The sequence below is a fragment of the Peromyscus leucopus genome, chromosome 2 (assembly GCF_004664715.2).
Source record: "Peromyscus leucopus breed LL Stock chromosome 2, UCI_PerLeu_2.1, whole genome shotgun sequence".
Taxonomy (NCBI): domain Eukaryota; kingdom Metazoa; phylum Chordata; class Mammalia; order Rodentia; family Cricetidae; genus Peromyscus; species Peromyscus leucopus.
The window spans coordinates 62,160,683-62,179,225 of record NC_051064.1 but is presented as its reverse complement, the minus strand read 5'-3'; the positions used below and the strand labels follow the sequence as shown (position 1 = coordinate 62,179,225).

Genomic DNA, 18,543 nt, shown 5'->3' with positions numbered 1-18,543 from the left:
CCTACAGCCCTAGATAGGTTTTAAGCTCCTTCCACGTAGTACCCATATCTGCAAGCAAGGTAAATTTTAGAAACTTACTAAATACATCTCTTCTACATTGGCTGACTTCAGGCTTCTCCATCTCAGGCAGGTTTCATTATATATTGAAATATTAGTGATGGTCTGTTTTGCTGCAGAGGGGAAAAAAAGAACTGAATTTATACTGCAGAGGGGAAAAAAACCACAAACCCGCTAACTTTTCATTGAAATATTTCCTAGGAAAGCATTTACATAGCATGAATTCAGCAGTATTTTGATTCAGAAGTCAGTGGCAGCAGTTTTCAAAAGACACCAGGTCCGTGTTTAAGTGAATGAGTCCTGGAGAAGATTGAAGAACCAAAGATACCCAGTCAGAAAATCCCTCTTAAAATATTTAGGCGAGTCACTGTCAACTCCCTGGGTTTACTAGGTTTAAGTTAGAACTCACCGCCCTGGGCTTTGGGAATCAATGGGCATCTGTTTGAAATTCTGCACTAAAGGGAACATTTCAGCTGGAGAATCACTCTGTGAGGAACTGAAAACTGCCATCTCAAGCAGCCTGGCTTTTTGTGAAAAAGTGAGGTTCCCCTGACTTGTATTTCCACACCATGTTCTCGAAATCTACTCATTTTCATGCTCATGGATCTAAATGCCAAAACACAACCTTAAACAATTTGTTCCAAAAGCACAGCTACCGGACCACCTTACTTACTGCCAACCCTGATAGCAAAGGTGGTTACAACTATTCCCCAGCCCGGAAATAACAGCTGAAATGCTAGGCATGGCATAGGAACACTGCAGTGACTATGATTAAAACACAACTCCCAAGGCACCTGAAAGGAAAGTCCCATGGGAAGCAGGGCTATCCTGAGCAAACCTCCGACCCGACAGGTGTCTATGAATGAAGCTGAGTTGGTAGATGTGACCCTCCTGTGTGGGCTGAGCATGTTACAATGAGAAAACGTGCTCCACACGTCACAACCTCACTTCAGATGCTTCAAGACAGCAAGGGAGGAAGACCCTCAGGTCTGGGGGATACAACCCCACTGCTCGGGGACTGAGAGGTGGTAGGAGAGAGTAGGAACAGGGACCCAAGAGACCTAAGTCTCTGGACACTTCAAAGTGCAAATAAAATTTAATGCTATTATAATGTTATTGCTTATTCTGTTTTTGTGGGACTAGGGTTCGACCTGGGGCCTCACACTTGCTAGCAAGCATCCTTCTGCTGAGCTACATGCCCAGTCAAAAATGCCAGCATGAATACTAGCCCACCAGTGTGAGATCACACAAAAAGTAGACTGGTTTCCAGTTCCGTGTAACTAGATGATTCACAGTGCTGAAGCTGTACAGGGGATGGCAAACCAACACCAGACAGTCTGTGCCAAACTCACCAGCTAATACACACACAGGGGATGGCAAACCAACACCAGTCTGTGCCAAACTCACCGGCTGATACACACACAGGGGATGGCAAACCAACACCAGTCTGTGCCAAACTCACCGGCTTATACACACACAGGGATGGCAACCCAACACCAGTCTTGCCCCACCCTATACACACACAGGGGATGGCAAACCAACACCAGTCTGTGCCAAACTCACCGGCTGATACACACACAGGGGATGGCAACCCAACACCAGTCTGTGCCAAACTCACCGCTAACACACAATGCAACCCACACAGTCTGTGCCAAAACTCACCAGCTGAATACACACACAGGGGATGGCAACAAACCACCAAAAAAAAAAAAAAAAAAAAAAAAAAAAAAAAAAAAAAAAAAAAAAAAAAAACCAACACCAGTCTGTGCCAAACTCACCGGCTTATACACACACAGGGGATGGCAAACCAACACCAGTCTGTGCCAAACTCACCGGCTGATACACACACAGGGGATGGCAAACCAACACCAGTCTGTGCCAAACTCACCGGCTGATACACACACAGGGGATGGCAACCCAACACCAGACAGTCTGTGCCAAACTCACCGGCTGATACACACACAGGGGATGGCAAACCAACACCAGCCTGTGCCAAACTCACCGGCTGATACACACACAGGGGATGGCAAACCAACACCAGTCTGTGCCAAACTCACCGGCTGATACACACACAGGGGACAAAGCAGCAAATGGGGCTGGAGAGATGCTGGCTCAGCAGTCAGAGCCCTCGCTGCTCCTGCAGAGGACCTGGACTCGGGAACCAGCGTCCACAGCGTCGCTCACAAACATCCCTAACTCCTGTCCCAGGAAATCCAATCCCCTCTTCTGACCTCCATGCACACTGCTCACACACATGGCACACATACACACGTGCAGGTGCACAAGACTCATACATGTAAGATTTTAATTTAACTGTGTTGAGATAGAGCTCACTCTGTAGACCAGGCTGGGCTGGAACTCATAGAGATCCACCTGCCTCTGCCTTCTAACTACTGGGATTAAAGGTGCATACCATCACACCCAGCCTTTTTATTTTTTATTTTTGAGTAAAATTGTATGTACATATCAGCACATAGAATTGGGTAGTAGTTCACACACACACACAAAAAAAAATCATGACCAAGAAAAATTTATTCTCAGAATACACACTCATGATTGGAAAAGCTATTAGTGGAATAAAAGAGACTGCGTGGTTACTTTCATATTCATAATGGCTACTACATTTAAATATATTCCTGACTTAAAATCTTGGTTCACAGGGACTCAACTTCTCAGAAGCCCTTTTGCGTAATCATGTTTATTAGAATTTACCATGCTCAGTGGTAAAATAATTAAGCAATTTCTTGTAAAATTACCAACAATACAAGGATGTCTGGTCTCAAGGCTATTATTTGGTATTAGCCAGGACATTCTAGACAAGAAACAAGAAAACAATAAGGTACGAATGCCAAGATGAAATCGGGAAAGGGGCGCCACGGCCAGTTAAGTCTCCTGGAACGAAGAGCACACCCACTGCCTTGAGACAATAGAGACAAGGCAAGATCGCGGGACCTCGGCAAAGCGCATTCAGATAGATGGACTGGGGAGCAAGCCATTTTCTTCCCGTGTACAAGAAAAGCATGATTATCTGGGTGATGCCTTCAGATGTACAATCTCAGCCCCTGAGACGATGGCTGTATGACCTACAAGGGGTGATTGAGACAGGGAGATTAGCCTGGATTATCCAGACAGGCTCAGTGGAATAGCCAGGATCACTACAAAACAGGATTAGAGTTAAGGAAAGGGGATGTAAAGCTGGGGGTGGGAGGTGGGGCGGAGAATGGCTCAGTCACAGTCAGGCTGTGAAGACTTGAGAGTCTGAGTCTGGATCCCCAGCACCCACATAAAAGGCAGAGTGCATCTGTAACCTCATCCCTGGGTGGGCGGGTGTGGGGAGGGGATGGGCGGATCCCTGTGGCTCATTCAGCCAGTCCAGCTGAGTTAGTGAGCTCCAGGTTCAGTGAGAGACAAAGGTCAAGAAACGAAGGTGGAGAGTGACTGAGGAAGACACTTGATGACGACCTCTGACCTCCACATGCATGGGCATGCACAGGCGCATGCACGAATGCACGCACGCACACACATCTCACCAGAAGGCAGGAAAACAACTCACAGAGAAGGAGGAAAGGAGGCGAAGGACTGCGGCAGGGGGGAGATGAAAAGAAGGAGGAGGACTGGAGGAGGAGGACAGGGGGGGGGAGGGGGGGGGGGGGGGGGGGAGGCATTCTCTTGGAATCCGGCGCTTCAAGGCTGAGGCAGAGCAGATGGACTATGCAGGAAGGCCCTGTGAGTGACACAATGCTGCAAGCAGAGAGCAAAGTGGCGGAAGGTGGGACCACGAGCTGGAGTCGACACACAAGCAGACTCTAAACACGAAGAGTGAGGAGACGGGGTCTCCCGTGGGCCTCTTACGGCACGTGGGCTGTCCACACGCCGGCTGCAGTGCCTGACCTCCGCGACTCTGTGACAGTCGGCCCGTGCCGTTTTAAGACATGGGTTCTCAGTGATATAGGAAACTAGTCCGAATAACAAAATACAAAACTGAAAAGACCCGACTGAAGTGATAACAACTCCAAGTAGCCTAAGAGAAATCTAACAGAAATATCAAGAAAAAAAGTCAGCCGGGGGTGGTAGCACAGGCCTTTTTAATCCCAGCACTCTGAGTTCGAGGCCAGCCTGCTCTGCAGAGTGCATTCTAGGACAGCCAGAGCTACACAGAGAAAACCTGTCTTGAAAAACAAAAACGTAGAAGCAGAGGGAGAGGAAGAGGAGGGAGAAACAGAAAAAGTTGGTAAAGGATATAAAAGAAAACAATGCATAGAGAAATGTCATGAACGGAAAGAGTGAGGAAACCACGGGGCGAAATAGAACCAGCAGAAGCCAGCTTGGCACGAAATAGAACCAGCAGAAGCCAGCTGGCACACTCAACAAACAGAAAACGATCACTGCTCAATTTCTTTGGGGAGATTAATGAGAAAAAGCAAATGGTGGGGGTGGGTGGGTAATCAACTAACAAGGACATGACCAGACACAATAAAACTATAAGGGGCTGAACATCCAGCACCCGGGTCAGACAACCCACAACACCTAAAACTCCAGACACGGGGAACCCAGCAACCTCTCCGCCTCTGAGGGCACTGCATTCCCACGTACATGCCCACATACAAACACATAATCACGAATAAAATAAACCTTAAACGAAAAACACAGCATTACCTCTCCACGTTCTTTGTGATGGTTCCAGCAAGAGATCTTTCTTGGATAGATATTTTTCCTAGTTCGCTTATCTACCATAGATGTGTTCTCTTTACTGTTTTTCCATGCTTCATACTTTAAAAAGGGTACCCGCCCCCCTTTAAAAAGCAATCTTTGTGGGTTTGTGGGAGGTTTTGCCCCTCTAGGAGTAGGATCTGCCATGATCAGAATGCTGGAGTAGTGAAATATTCTATTGTTAGTAAAGGAACAAATAAACTAATCAGTGGGAAGGAAGGGCAGAATCAATCAGTAGGCCTAGCCACTTGGGGGACCTTAGAGATGAGAAAACAGCACTTCAAATCAGTGGCCAAGCAATAGTAGATTTCTACCTGGATATAATCAGAAAAAGATGTTCTCAACTGGAGCAAAACTTAAATTTAAAATACACTATAAAATATATAAAAGAATAAATAGTTCTATAGTCCTAGGTAGGAAAGACATACTAAGAAACAAAAACTAATTTTAAAATGATTTTTCTTGTGTGTGCTGCCTGCATGCATGTTTGTGTGCATACGTGCCTGGTGTTTGTGGAGGTCAGAAGAGGGTGCTGGACCCCCTGGGACTGGAGCTACAGATGGTCGTGAGCCACCATACGGGTGCTGGGAACCAGACCTGGGTCTGCTGAAATACTAGCCACGTGCTCTGAAGCCCTGAGCTATCTCTCCAGCCCCTAAATATTAATTTTAAAAAAAATTTGACTAAAGGAAGTTAACTTTTCTGTGTGGCAAAAGATATAATAGCCAAGTTTGAAAGGTGAGTCACAAACGAGGGTGGCAGTGGAGTTGAACAAAAAAGTGGCCGCCCTGAAGTCTGAATCAGAAATGACTCCCACAGGCTCCCGTTCTGAACAGTAATCCCCCAACTGTTGGTGACATGGGGGTGCTACCAAGCTCTTAAAAACTGCCTTGCTGGGCACGGAGATGCAGTCCTTTCATCTCAGCAGAGGCAGGGGGATCTCTGCAGCCGGTCTGCAGAGCGAGATCCAGGACAGCCAGGGCTACACAGAGAAACCCTATCTCGAAAAACCAACCAACCAACCAGCCAACCAACCAACCAGAAACCGGCTGCCGAAGTAGGCCACAAGGGACGGATCTGTGTGAACTGTAGCCTGGCCCCGCCTTCCACCTGTTCCCTGCTCTAGTCCCAACCGCCTCCACGTGAACAGCTGCCCCAACAAGGTCCACCATGGCTGCGGCTCTGCCATGCCCGCTCCACCAGGAGGAACAGAAACTTCGGGAAGCATAAGCCAAAGAAAAAAGAAAAAAGCCATTCAGAGCAGGTGTTTGGTGACAGGCCCACACCAAAGTATCTACCACAGCCTGACAGCTGGAACACTAACCGCGGCAACACACAAAGATGGGAGAAAAGAGAAAAGGCGACTCCCAGGGCAAGTCCAACAGGCCTTTCAACAACAACAAAGTCCCCAGTTAAGGTAAAGGAAGGGGCGGGAGCATGGCTCAGCATCAGAGAGCAACTGCCGAGCCATATGCAAGGTTCCGGGCTCAGTCCCCAGCACCCAATGAAAGCAGTTGTTGTTTACGGGACTCTCAAACACTAAGGATGGTCATATATGATGCCAGCAAAAACGTTTTCCTAGCAAGCTTCCATTGACTATTAGTATGCGTGTAACCGGCACCGTCTCTGTAAAATTGAGGTGGGACTCAATGTTACAGAGCCATGGGGACCTCTAAGTATGCAGACACCAGCCATATCTCATCAAATTTAAGATAACATTCTTTTATGAGACACCAGAATCTTGTATATTACTAAAAAAGAAAAACTTCTACCCAGTGAACAATCATGATTGTTTCCTTATCTTACCAAACTATGCTGCTTGAAAGAGCTTTTTCAGACCCCTGTAAACACTAAATTTGTATCATGTTATAAACAAAATGTCTCGTATTTGCTATCTAAGATTTCTCACTGTTTAACTGCAGGAGCAGTGTCTGTACTGGTTGAAAGTGAGGGGTGTACTCATGTGTGTGGAGGCCAGAGGACTTCAGGGGTCTTGTTCTATCAGTTTCCACCATATTCTCCTGACAAAGGGTCTCTCACTGAACCCACACCTACGCTGGCAGCCAACAAGCCCCAGTGACACCCCTGTCTTGGCCCCGCCCCCACCATGGTTATGAGCATGCACATGAGTGTGCTGGCTGTTTACATGGCTTCTGCAGACTTGAACTCTGGCCCTCACACCTGCACAGTGTGGCAGCTGGAATGACACTATCTCTCATTGGTCCCCTGTTGGTGGTGTGTGCTATTTGGAAAGGTTCAGGTGGGGCAGCAGCAGCCTGCCAATTCTAGTTTGCTCTCCCTGCTTCCAGCTTGCTTTGGAAGATGTGAGCTCTGAGCTTCCTGCTCCAGCTACCTCGCCTGCACCTTACTGCTATGGCTCCCCTGTTCCCTTCCCCCATTCCCCCCCCACCCCACCCCCTCTGATAGACTCTTATCCCTCTGGATCTGTAGCCCAAATAAACTCTTTCTTCCATAGCTGCCTTGGTTATGGTGTTTTCTCACAGCAACAGAAAAGCAGCTAATACACAGTGCCCTAGTTAGGGCTTCTGCTGCTGCAGTGGAACACCTCGACCAGAAAGCAAGCTGGGGAGGTGTGTGATGACTCTCCTCGGTTGTCAACTTGACTACATCTGGAATGAACTACAATCAAGAAATGGAGGGCACACCCGTGAGAGACTTTTGCTTAGTTTGAAGTAGGTGAATCCACCTCTCGTCTGGACCTTTGAGGTAGGAAGACACACACTTTGATCTGGATCTTAAGGTAGGAAGACACAAGTCTTTAATTAAGATCATGAGGTGGGAAGACACACCTCTAATCTGGGCCACACCTTCTACAGGAAGCCTATGTAAGGACATGGAAGAAGGAAGCTTGTGCTCTTTGCCGGCTTGTTCTCACCTTGCTGGCAAGTCCATTCCTTCACTGGCATTAGAGCTTTCTTCTTTGGGATTCATAGCCTGCCACTGTTGGATTAGTTGGACCATAGACTTTAAGTGGTTCTAATAAATCCTCTCCCCTCCCCCCCCCCCCCCCCCCCCCCACACACACACACACACACACACACACACACACACACACATATTCATTCTATAAGTCCTGCTACTCTAGAGAACCCTGACTAATATAGGAGAAAGGATTTATTTGTCTTACACTTCCAGATCACTGTTCATCATCAAAGGAAGTCAGGGCAGGATCTCAAACAGGGCAGGAACCTGGAGCCAAGAGCTGATGCAGAGGGGTGCTGCTTACTGGCTTGTTCCCCATGGCTTGCTCATCCTGCTTTCTTATAGAACAGAGACCACCTGCCCAGGGGTGGCCCTACCCACAGTGGGCTGGGTCCTCCCCCATGAATCACTAATTAAGAAAATACCCACAAGCTTGTCTGCCTATATCTTATAGAGGGTCCCTCCTCTCTGATGACTCTAGTTTGTGTCAAGTTGACATAAAACTGGCCAGGACACACAGCAAGCACTCTTACCTGCTGAGCCATTGACATCACCCCAGATCATGCGATATCCTTATACGTACTCTCTAGAGTTTCAGTGAGGGGCCCTTCCTAACGTCTGTCCTTCCGTCCTTCCTTCTTCTTTCCTTTCTCCCTCTAGCCTTTCTTCTGTGTGTATGTGCATGCGTGTGCGTGTGCATGTGTGCGCGCATGTGTTACTGAGGATGGAACCCAGGGTTTTTGTGAAGCATGCAACCACTCTATGATGGAGCTATAGTCCCAGCCCAGTATTTCTTTCAAGTGTACCCCACATTCCCAGCTTCTCCTGTGAGCCCCTGACAGCCATTCTGACGCTGACACATGATGCCACGCCCTGCTGTTGTTTCCATGGTCTTCTGTGTGGAGTGTGCTTTGTCTCGGTGTCAAACCACTCTGAAAATTTTCTAAAATAGCAATGAAACTCAAGACACAAACATCACTAATGACTGTAACTAAATACATTAAATGACACTGTAAACAGCTGATAACCCTAAGTGAGGACCAGTTCGAGGTGCACATGGGCAAAGACAAGTTCACAGCAGATAGACACCTGACTGTAGGCAACTCTAAAAATTCATAGATGTCAAAATGTGAAAATAAAGATCTTAAAATCAGTAAGACATACTACACACTTGCATATTAACAGAAGTGTTTCCTGAAAGGAGAAAATTCAATATCCTTCAATAATATGCAAGTTAATACATTAGCACACTTTAACATGAACTGGTAAGAAAGTATGCCTATAAGAATACCGCAAGGACAAAAAAAAATTAAGAAATAAAGAAGCCAGATGCTCCTTCACCGTCTGCTACTGGAAACACTGTGCACATGCCTCTTGCTCTACAAACCTCCCATCCCTGGCCATCCCTCCATCCTCCCTTTCCCCACCCACTGGGCCAATCTACTCTAGAATAATGGAGCTGAAAAACCAGACCTGCAAGAATGTCTCACAGAAAGGAAGACCTGGCTCTCAGTCCAGCAGGCTCTTTGGGACTTTGCTTTCTTTCACACTGTGGGAGAGCGACTCTGGGAATTCAGGCATTCCTCCTTCAGCTCAGCAGAACCCCACAAACTTAGAAACAGCACTTTATACACTGAATTGTAGATCTTTGTCAGTGGTCCTTATTAATCTGGGAGCTCTGGGGTCAGGGAGGGGTGGCATTCTGTCACCCTTGTGCTCCCAGCGAGGAAGAGAGCGGCAGGCAGTCTTGGTCATTTAGACGAAGCCATCAGCAACAAGGAGGCCGTCAAGCAGCTGACATTAGCCCGGTGGAACGGAAGTGCTAGAAAACTGACTTTCTCCCTGGTGATGGCTAATGCTCATGGTCAACCTGACAGGAACTGGCCTAGAGACCAGCCCGAGGGACTGACGGAGCTACTGGGCATGCCTGTGAGGGACTGTTGATTAGCTTAGCTGGTAGGGGAAGACCATCTCAACTAGAGACAGGACCACTCGATGGGTGGGGTCCCTGCATGGTATAACATGGAGAACGTGGACAGACTGGCAGCGACGTGTGTTCACCGCCCTCTGCTGATGGACTGTGGTGGATGGGTCCAGCTGCTCCAAGCCTCTACCGCCTTGACCTCTCCACCATGGTGGACTGTCCCCTTCTCCTGGAGCCAGAATTAAACCCTTCCTCCCTTACATCACTTCTGTCAGAGTGTTTGTCATGGCAACAGCAACAGAAATTAATACACGATCTTAATTTTACTTAGGAGAGGAGTCACTTTTTATGTAAGTGTAACAAAAATATAATGGGGCAAATAACAAATATCATTAGATAAAATTAAGTAATGCTTAACATTTTACAGACACAGTGTGTCACATACGGACTGGTTTTCCATGTGAATTAACCCATGCAAGTGCTCATCACAAACTCACCACCTAAGTACCTCACTCCCACAGTCACAGCTAAGGTAACTAAGGCACAAACAGGTTAAGTAACTTATTCAAATACATAGAGCTGGCAGAGCTGAGATTTGAATTTAGACAATCTGGTTCCAGAGGAACGCTGCCAAACCACCTGAAATCAATCATGGGAATCCAGAAAGAAGAAAACTTACGTAAAAGGAGGCAATATATGGACTACAGAAAAAGGGGGGTTCAAGGTAGAAAAAAATTGAACCACTAAGACACAGATAAAAGTCAGTGCTTAGCCAGGCAGTCGTGGCACGCACCTTTAATCCCAGCACTCAGGAGGCAGAGCTAGGTGGATCTCTGTGAGTTCAAGGCCAGCCTGGGCTACAGAGCGAGTTCCAGGAAAGGTGCAAAGTTACACAGAGAAACCCTGTCTCGAAAACAACAACAACAACAAAAAATCAGTGCTTAAGAACATATTGTAGAGTTCTAATAAGTCCAAAGAAAACCACGGTCCCTTCAGTCTGAATCTCTCTACATATTCTCCAAAATATTCTTCAGTCACAAGGAGGAACAGATAAAACAACATAAAAAGCGATGCTGTTGGGCTGGCAACATGGCTCAGTAGGTAAAGTGTGTGTGTGCTGAGCAGGCATGAGGCACTGAGTTCATGTCCCCAGAACCATGTAAAAGCCAGGAACTGTAGCTTGTCTCTGTAGCTCCAAGGACAGAGGTGGGGAGTGGGAGGTGGGGGGGGGGGGGGGGGGGGGGGGGGGGGGGGGGGGGGTGGGGGTGGGGAGGGTGGGTACTAAAGACTGGTTGAAACAGTGAGCTCCAGTTTCAGTGAGAGACCCTGTCTCAAAAAACAAGGTAGAGAGTGACAAACACATTCACACCCGCCTCTGGGCTGTACACATGCATACACGTGTGAACACACTCCCGTGCACACACACAGATGCATACAGAGCAAGCATACACCACAGCCCTCATTCTAACTGGAAAGCAGAGCGAACACGACAAGCTTAAATAGAACAACAAGCACGAAATCCCAGCCGGGTTCTCTCCACTTCCCACCAGCAGAGAGCCGGGGGCGGGGGGGGGGGGCAGGCTGGGGCAAGGAGCCAGAGTCCTTCACAGCAAAAGAAATGCCACTTGCAGTGTGAAATCATGGGACGAGGGACCAGTCACCAGAGCGCTGGCTGCGGAGGGAGGCTATGACCTGGGAAGGAGCGGGAGCAGCTGAGGAAGTCACCGCTCCTGGAGAGAAAAGGCGAAGAAGAAAGAAGCGTGTGCACGTGGCCTTGGAGTCGAAGGGTTGGGAGGAAGAAACACGAACTTCAGTGCAAGATCCCACGTACCGGAAGAACCCTAAACTAGAACAGATGATTCATGCTCGACCAAAGCGCAAAACCCCCAAGAACCCTTTACGGCGGCTGCACTTCGGCCCAGGCCTGAAGAGGGCGCTCTTCGCCTGGCTAAGCTCTGAATTCAGCGCCTCTGCAGCCATCGACTGGACAGGCAGGAGCAGCCTGTTCAAAAACAAGCTTTTATGACCAAAACCCGGCAGCCTGGACGAGCTATCTTTGTTTAAAACCCACAAACGAGGAAAAAGAATACACAATAAATAATCATTTGCGGCTATGGAGAAGATCTCGCCAGTCAGGAAATCAAAGCTCGGAACAGAAATAGACAAAGTAGGAAGGAAATGAAACAGAAGTGACCGAATCCAGGAAATTGATGATAAACGGGACAAGATGGCGCTGGGAATAAAAGCTGAATTTCTTGATGTCTATGAAAGAATGGATTTGAATAAAATTTAATAAAAGGTAATAGAGACATTTTAAAGATAAAATGAGATTTTTCTTTTCAAGACAGCGTCTGAGTATGTAGCCCTGGCTGGCCTGGAACTCACTCTAGACCAGGATGGCCTCAGACTCATAGAGATCTGCCTGCCTCTGCCTCCAAGAGCTGAAATGAAAGGCTTGGCCTAAAATGAGATTTTTTTTTTAAAAGCACAAAAGGTCAAAACTGAAGTGGCTGAAATGAAGTACAGGTAAAAGGTCCAAGATATACATAACTAGGGTCTCTGAAGTAGGGAGGAAAACATTGAGACAGAATTAATAATTAAAAGCATAATTAAAGATAATCTTACAAAAAACAAAACATACTTGAATATAAATATCAAAATGATACTCCAGGTACCTAAGAAAGCTGAATCAAAATGGCCTCAAAACCTACCCAAATACAATCATCACATTTTAACGATAAAGAAAAAATCCGCAGGCTCTCCACTCAAATAATCAAAAAAGATGGAGGGGTAAATGAATCACTTCTGAGTGAAATGAAAAGATTATACATTTCTACAGTTTCATTCCCTGGAAAGAATGTCAGCTCCTAACCTCTTTTAATGTTTCTAAATTTTTGTCAAGCTTATTCTAGAAATAGTTAAACACATATAAACATGTACATCCCTGCTGGAGAGAGTGAGGGGACAGGCATGTTCTTAAACACACTTGGCTTGGTCTTTAGGAACCTGGAAGTCAGTGAATTGCTTCCCTAATGCAGACTCCTGGGGTGACCACGGATATTCATATCCCAGCCCCTGATGTTCAACATCGCAAAGGGCAGCTCCGTTGCTCAAGTGTGCTAAGGGTGACCACTTCCCTGCCATGCTCCTCCCACAAAGGAAAAGACAATCCCTCACTCGTTCACCCTCAAGGGACAGTAAACACACGACCCACCGGCAGGACAGGAAGCTACCATTCCTCGGGTCACACTTCCTACTGCACAGAGTTCCTGTGTCACAGGTCACTGAGTAAACAAGATGCAGATTGCTGATGTCTGCAGCCTGTGGTATTTCATGTAGCCCTAGCCTCCAAGAAGTGGGTAATAGGTTATCTGCCCACGGCCATCCCTCTGCTGTTCAGCCCAAGGTGAACATATCACATCATGAGTCTGTGTTGAGGGTCATCCTGGGAATTGCCCAGAACAGAAAGGATGATGTTTTGTCTATTAATCCTGTGCGATCCCACGTGGAAAGGAAGATTAAGACTTGGTTTCTCACTACAAAATGTGAATGAATACACTGACTGGACAAAGACAAAGATCAGAGCTGCCTCAGCGAGGTCTCTAAATCAGGAACGCAGAAACAGAGGAAGTGGGTATTCGATCATAAGGAAAAATACATGATCGGGCCAATTTTAGTACACTAGCTTCCTGGAATGAATATTTTAGTTACTCCCCTCCCTCCCTCCCTCCCTCCCTCCCCCTCCCTCCCTCCCCCCCCTCCCTTCCTCTCTTCTTCCTTGTGTCTCTGCCTGCATGGACCTTGTAATTGACCAGAAGTGGCTAAGTTGCATGTGGCTAAAACAACACCATCCAAGATGTGGACTGGCAGAATCAGCAGGGCAGAGTTGGCTGGAAACTGGACTCTGGGTGCACACCTGTACCTTCTGACTTGGAACTCCTGGGACAGAGCCTGTGACCCTGTGCTTTAATAATTCTCCTGTGATCCCAAGCTTGCCCACTCGTGAGATAAACAGTGAGTGCACTCGTGTCTTGAGAACTGCAGTTTCCTAAGTACAAAAGCCAAACCGTCTGCCTGCCCCCTACCCACTAGGAGCAAAAGTGAACCAGAAACAGAGGTCCTGAGAAGATCGGGACAGGCTCATCATCCTGCTGCTTCCTTCAAAGGGGCAGCCTCTTTCCTGGATGTCCTGAAATATGACCATTGAACCCAAAAAATTAAAGAAATGGGGGAGGGGCCTGGCAATGTGGCTCAGTAGGGCACACTTGCCTCCTTGTGCAGGGTGCTGGGTGGGTGGGTTCTCTAGGGAAAAGAAAAAAGGAGAGGGAGGAAGGGGAAGGGAGAGACCTTGTGTCCCTCAGCACTAGCTGGGAGCTGTGTGGTTAACACGGCTGGCCTCTATGTGACTTCCAGGAAAGTCCACAAAGGAAGAGTTTCCAAGGAGCCTGTGTGTCAATAGACCGCGACTCTGAGTCAGGTTGTTGGAAATATGATAACAAAAAAATCCAAGAGACTAGTGAACACGAAGCAGTTCTTAATATATCGTTCTGTAGAAAAGACAAAAAAAAAAAAAGGCCAAATCACTGATTCCGTCCTCTTCTCCTATAGTCTGGAACTTGCACCCCTTCCAAACTGCCCATCTCGTAGACCTAGGACACAAAGCCTCATCCAGTGAACAATCTGGGGCTTGAGGCTACCTCTTTTCCCCTTTTTGGATGCTGGGCCCAGTCACATGGAATCTGTCTAACCCTCAGAGCCTGAGACAAACAGACCCCAGCCTCCAGCTAGGGAAGTGAAGGGCCTAATGCCTCCTGGAACTCCAGTGCACTCCGGCTTATCTCATACTGAAACTGGACCACAACACCCTCTTCTTTAAGTGTGTCCGTGCTCCCGTATGGCCCAAGAGTGAGCCTTCTTGATTCTGCCCGACACAGTGGGAATGGTATTTCTGTCTCCTGGAAGATATTTCTAGTTGTCTCTATCAATATCCTCAGAGCCAAAGCCATTTTGAATTTGAGATGAGAGACAGAGGCTTCCAGAATTCTCACTGGTTGCCTGGAATCCCCCACAGGAAGCAGCATCTCCTTGCCTGGACCCTCTAGAAGCCAAAACACTACACAAAGGGACAGAATGGCAAGATTTGAGCATCCTGAACACAAAGCAAAGCTGGTAGTTTGTTAGAACTAGAACACAGGGCTCTTGACCCCGCCCTTCATGTTCCCACATTATACCATTCAAGTCTCATATCTAAGTTGTTGTCCTGAGGTACAAAACAGAAAGGCATCCGTGCCTACCTGTTAGTGCGGTTGTTATGGTTATTTGTGCCGAGCGCAGCTCAGTGGTTCGCAGAAGGGTGATGTTTATTGTGTAATCAGTGGCTGGGTACAGATCTAAACACACTTCCGGAGCTCGGTCTCTTGTTGTGAAGTTAAACAAAGTGGCATGATAAAAGTTTTCCAGATACCACCTCTGACCCAGAACTTTGACCTGTCACAAGATGGAAAGTGAGTGTCGCGTTAGCTTCCTGTTGGCTTGCAGATTTCTAGACTATAAGCCGAGTGGAGGTACGACAAACTTCCCTCTGTTGATCTTCTTAGAATTATCTTGAAGACACCAGCGAGCTAAACTGAGGACAACCTCTACAAAGCCACTGAACCTACCCTACCCAGTTTCCCTCTCAGCCAGGTGTAGGACTAAGATCAAACCGCATCACCACTGGTGGTTAGAAATAAACACATCTCAGATGAATAAGCTGGACGGCTCTTCTAAAGCAATCCCTTGGTGCCCACTCAAGTGAAAGAGACTGTGATGAAGCTGCTGGGCAAAATTCTATCCATTCCTTCCCATCCTGAGAAACCCACGGACAAGCCCCACTGTGCGGGTACAAGCATTATGAGAAAGAACCACCCCAGGCTCTGCTTTTAAAGCAACAATGCCATCTCCCTTGCTCCTTCCTTCCCGTCAGAGCTTGGTAAGAGCTGAGGACTGTGGAGGCATCTCACACACTGTTGTCTGAATCATCCCACTCAAGCAACATTGAGTCACAAGGGGAACACTTCTGTGACGATTCCAGAATAATCGGATCAAACATTAGCAACCAGTGCACTTTATCTGGTGGATACTGTGAGTTTAGTGGTTCAGTTGGAGATCACGTCCTCGGCTCCACCAATCTCCGTCCCTCCTCATTACGTCAATCACTGAGCCTTCCTCAGGTTATCCAAGACCTTAATAACTAGCTCAAAAGATTCATCTTCAGCTATGTCCTCCTTCTCTTGGATCCTTCTCTTGGTATCCTTAGGGATAAACCATCAAAACTCGGCCCCAGAGTTCCTTGAGCGCAATGTTACCAATGTTCTCCACTCCGTTCCAGCCATCCACAGCCATGCTCCAGGGTCTAGACAGCATCGCCAACAGAGGATCACAAGATCTCATGATGCCCTGTTCTTCTGGACCACTCTCGAATACAGGTAGTACATTCATATATGATATGAACAACGTTATATTCTCTTATGCAGACAGCTTTTGAAATGTTCATTTTCCCCCAGTGTATTTATCTATATTTCATGTGTTACATAATTAATCACTGACACATTAAAAGTTTAGTTTCTTTTTCAATTTTATTCTTCAATCATTTTAGGGCAGGGAGTGTGTGTGTGTGTGTGTGTGTGTGTGTGTGTGTGTGTGTGTGCATGCATGCTTGCACGTGAATGCCCAAGGCTGGATATCTTCCATTATTGCACTGTACTTTATTTTTTTAAACAGTCTCTCACTGAACCTTGAGCCCACAGATTTAGCTAGCCTGGCTGGCCAGCAGCCAAAAGGGTCCTCTTGACTCTGCACACACCTGTACCCTGCTCTTTAGGTAGTGACGGGGTCCAAACTTAGTTCCTCATGCTTGGGGTGGCAAGCACTTTATGAACTGAGGCATCTTCCCAGTCCCAAGAATCACTTGTTTTCTTAGCCAAGTCTCTGGCTAGCTGAAATAAAACTCCTTTCAGTAGTAATTTGAAAAACCATTTTAACCATAGAATAAACTATTTGGGTCCTTGAACGCTTCTCTAGCCCCAGGGCTCTTTCCCACATGGAAACTTAAATACTCACTTACATGCTTAAAATCCTCCAGTGGCTCCCGCCAAGCATTTAAGTTCAAAGCAAGGCTTTACCAGCCACCCCTGGGCTCTCCACCTCCCCTCTTCCCACCTACCCCCTCCTGGCTTTTCGTGTTAGCCGCTGTGCCAGCCACATACCCACAACTCCTTCCTCACCCTTGCTCCAGCTAGTTCCTACTCATTTTCTATGACACAACACGGTTTCTCTTCTTAAAAATTTACACCCTGGCAGGGAGAAGTGGAACACCAGTTCTTCTAGAGGACCTGGGTTCAATTCCCAGCACCCATAGGATGGCTCACAACCATGCAGAACTCTAGTTCCAGGGGATCCAACACTCCATTTCTGGCCTCCATGGGCATAAGGCACATACATGGTACATACACATACATGTAGATAAAACATACACATTAAAATAAAACATAAATATTTTTTAAAAATTATACCTGGGAACACGCATGTGCAAACACCACACACACACACACACACACACACACACACACACACACCACACATGTCCCATTCCGTTATTTATTGCATTTTTATCAATGACTCATCGTACCATATTACAGTTGCCTGTTTATTTGTACATTCCTACTTGTTTGAATTAAAACTTCCAGGTCACAATATATGATATCCTCTTGCTAAATATCTATGGAATGAATAATTAATAACTTTATTGCATGCTGCCAGAGTTGCTAGGCACTAAACACGACAACAAAGCAAATCCAGATCCCTTCCTAAATTTGCTTATGACTTGCTTGGCTGTAGAAGAAAACTGGAGTGAAATGAAAGCCAGCAGCCAGCAGCCACCCAATGACCTTCTCAAAAATCTATGCCCAATGTGTGGATCTGAAGGCAAAGCAGGATATAAATATTAAACGCATTAAAACATAAGTGTGAGCCAGGCAGTAGTGGTGCACGCCTTTAATCCCAGCACTCGGGAGGCAGAGCCAGGTGGATCTCTGTGAGTTCGAGGCCAGCCTGGGCTACCAAGTGAGCTCCAGGAAAGGCGCAAAGCTATGCAGAGAAACCCTGTCTCGAAAAACCAAAAAAAAAAAAAAACATAAGTGTGAAAGCACAGGCAGGAAAATGGTAGAAAATCACCAAGTACACAGTACCTTCTTTAAACTTAGTTTCTCCTCATGGCCATCTCACATGCACTCATCTCTAGAAACGGCCATCACAAACAGTGTCTTTAAATATTCTGGACCATCCACTGGAGATAGCCCACATTTTTTGTAAGCCGAGTTGTGGTTTTACTAAAGATATTTTAATATAGACTTGATGCAAGGACACACCCAAAAGCATGGAGTGGGCTCTTCAAAGAAGAGTCACAGTTCAGGGAAAAGATGTGTTTAATAAATATTTTAAGCTCAGGAGTTAAGAGCAAGAGAGATGCTCAGGAAAAGAATAATGCATACCCAGTGTGGGAATGAATCACTCGATTTTTTTTTGAATGAAAAAAACAGATAAGAAAAAGGTTCATCTTACTTGGTACATTTGTTCTGATCCATCTTTCCTAGAATGGCTGTTCAACTTCAAACAAGTTTCATTAAATACTGAAATATTGAGAATTCCGTCATCTTCTAAGAGATCAACTTCTAGAAGACAAGAGAGCATATAAAAAGGTCAAATCACCAAGGAGACAAATCATGGCTGAATGTAAGTGCAGCTGGGACACTTTCAAGGGCTAGTAGTTGTTTAATATGAAGAGCACAGCATTTACATTGACATTGACATTTGGTATTACAGACTTAGACTCAAGCGCTAGTTCCACGGTTTGTTTGAATGTTTGTGAG

At 46.6% G+C, this 18,543-nt stretch overlaps 1 protein-coding gene across 6 annotated transcripts in view; it reads right to left on the bottom strand.

Moving 5' to 3' along the window:
- The window catches only part of Susd1 (sushi domain containing 1), a 124,495-nt gene that overhangs the window by 34,239 nt on the left and 71,713 nt on the right, over positions 1–18,543 (bottom strand). For 5 of the 6 annotated variants that reach the window (XR_005090833.1, XM_037202625.1, XM_037202624.1 and 2 more), the window contains exons 9-11: positions 18,236–18,345; positions 14,929–15,121; positions 79–170 (exon numbers count right to left, since the gene is read on the bottom strand). Coding sequence is in view for 5 of the 6 variants with exons in the window: in XM_037202625.1 (XP_037058520.1) it covers positions 79–170; positions 14,929–15,121; positions 18,236–18,345 (395 nt within the window). In the remaining variant the exon portion in view is untranslated. The remainder of the gene's footprint in view (positions 1–78; positions 171–14,928; positions 15,122–18,235; positions 18,346–18,543) is intronic. The other variant, XM_037202626.1, reaches the window with a different exon arrangement.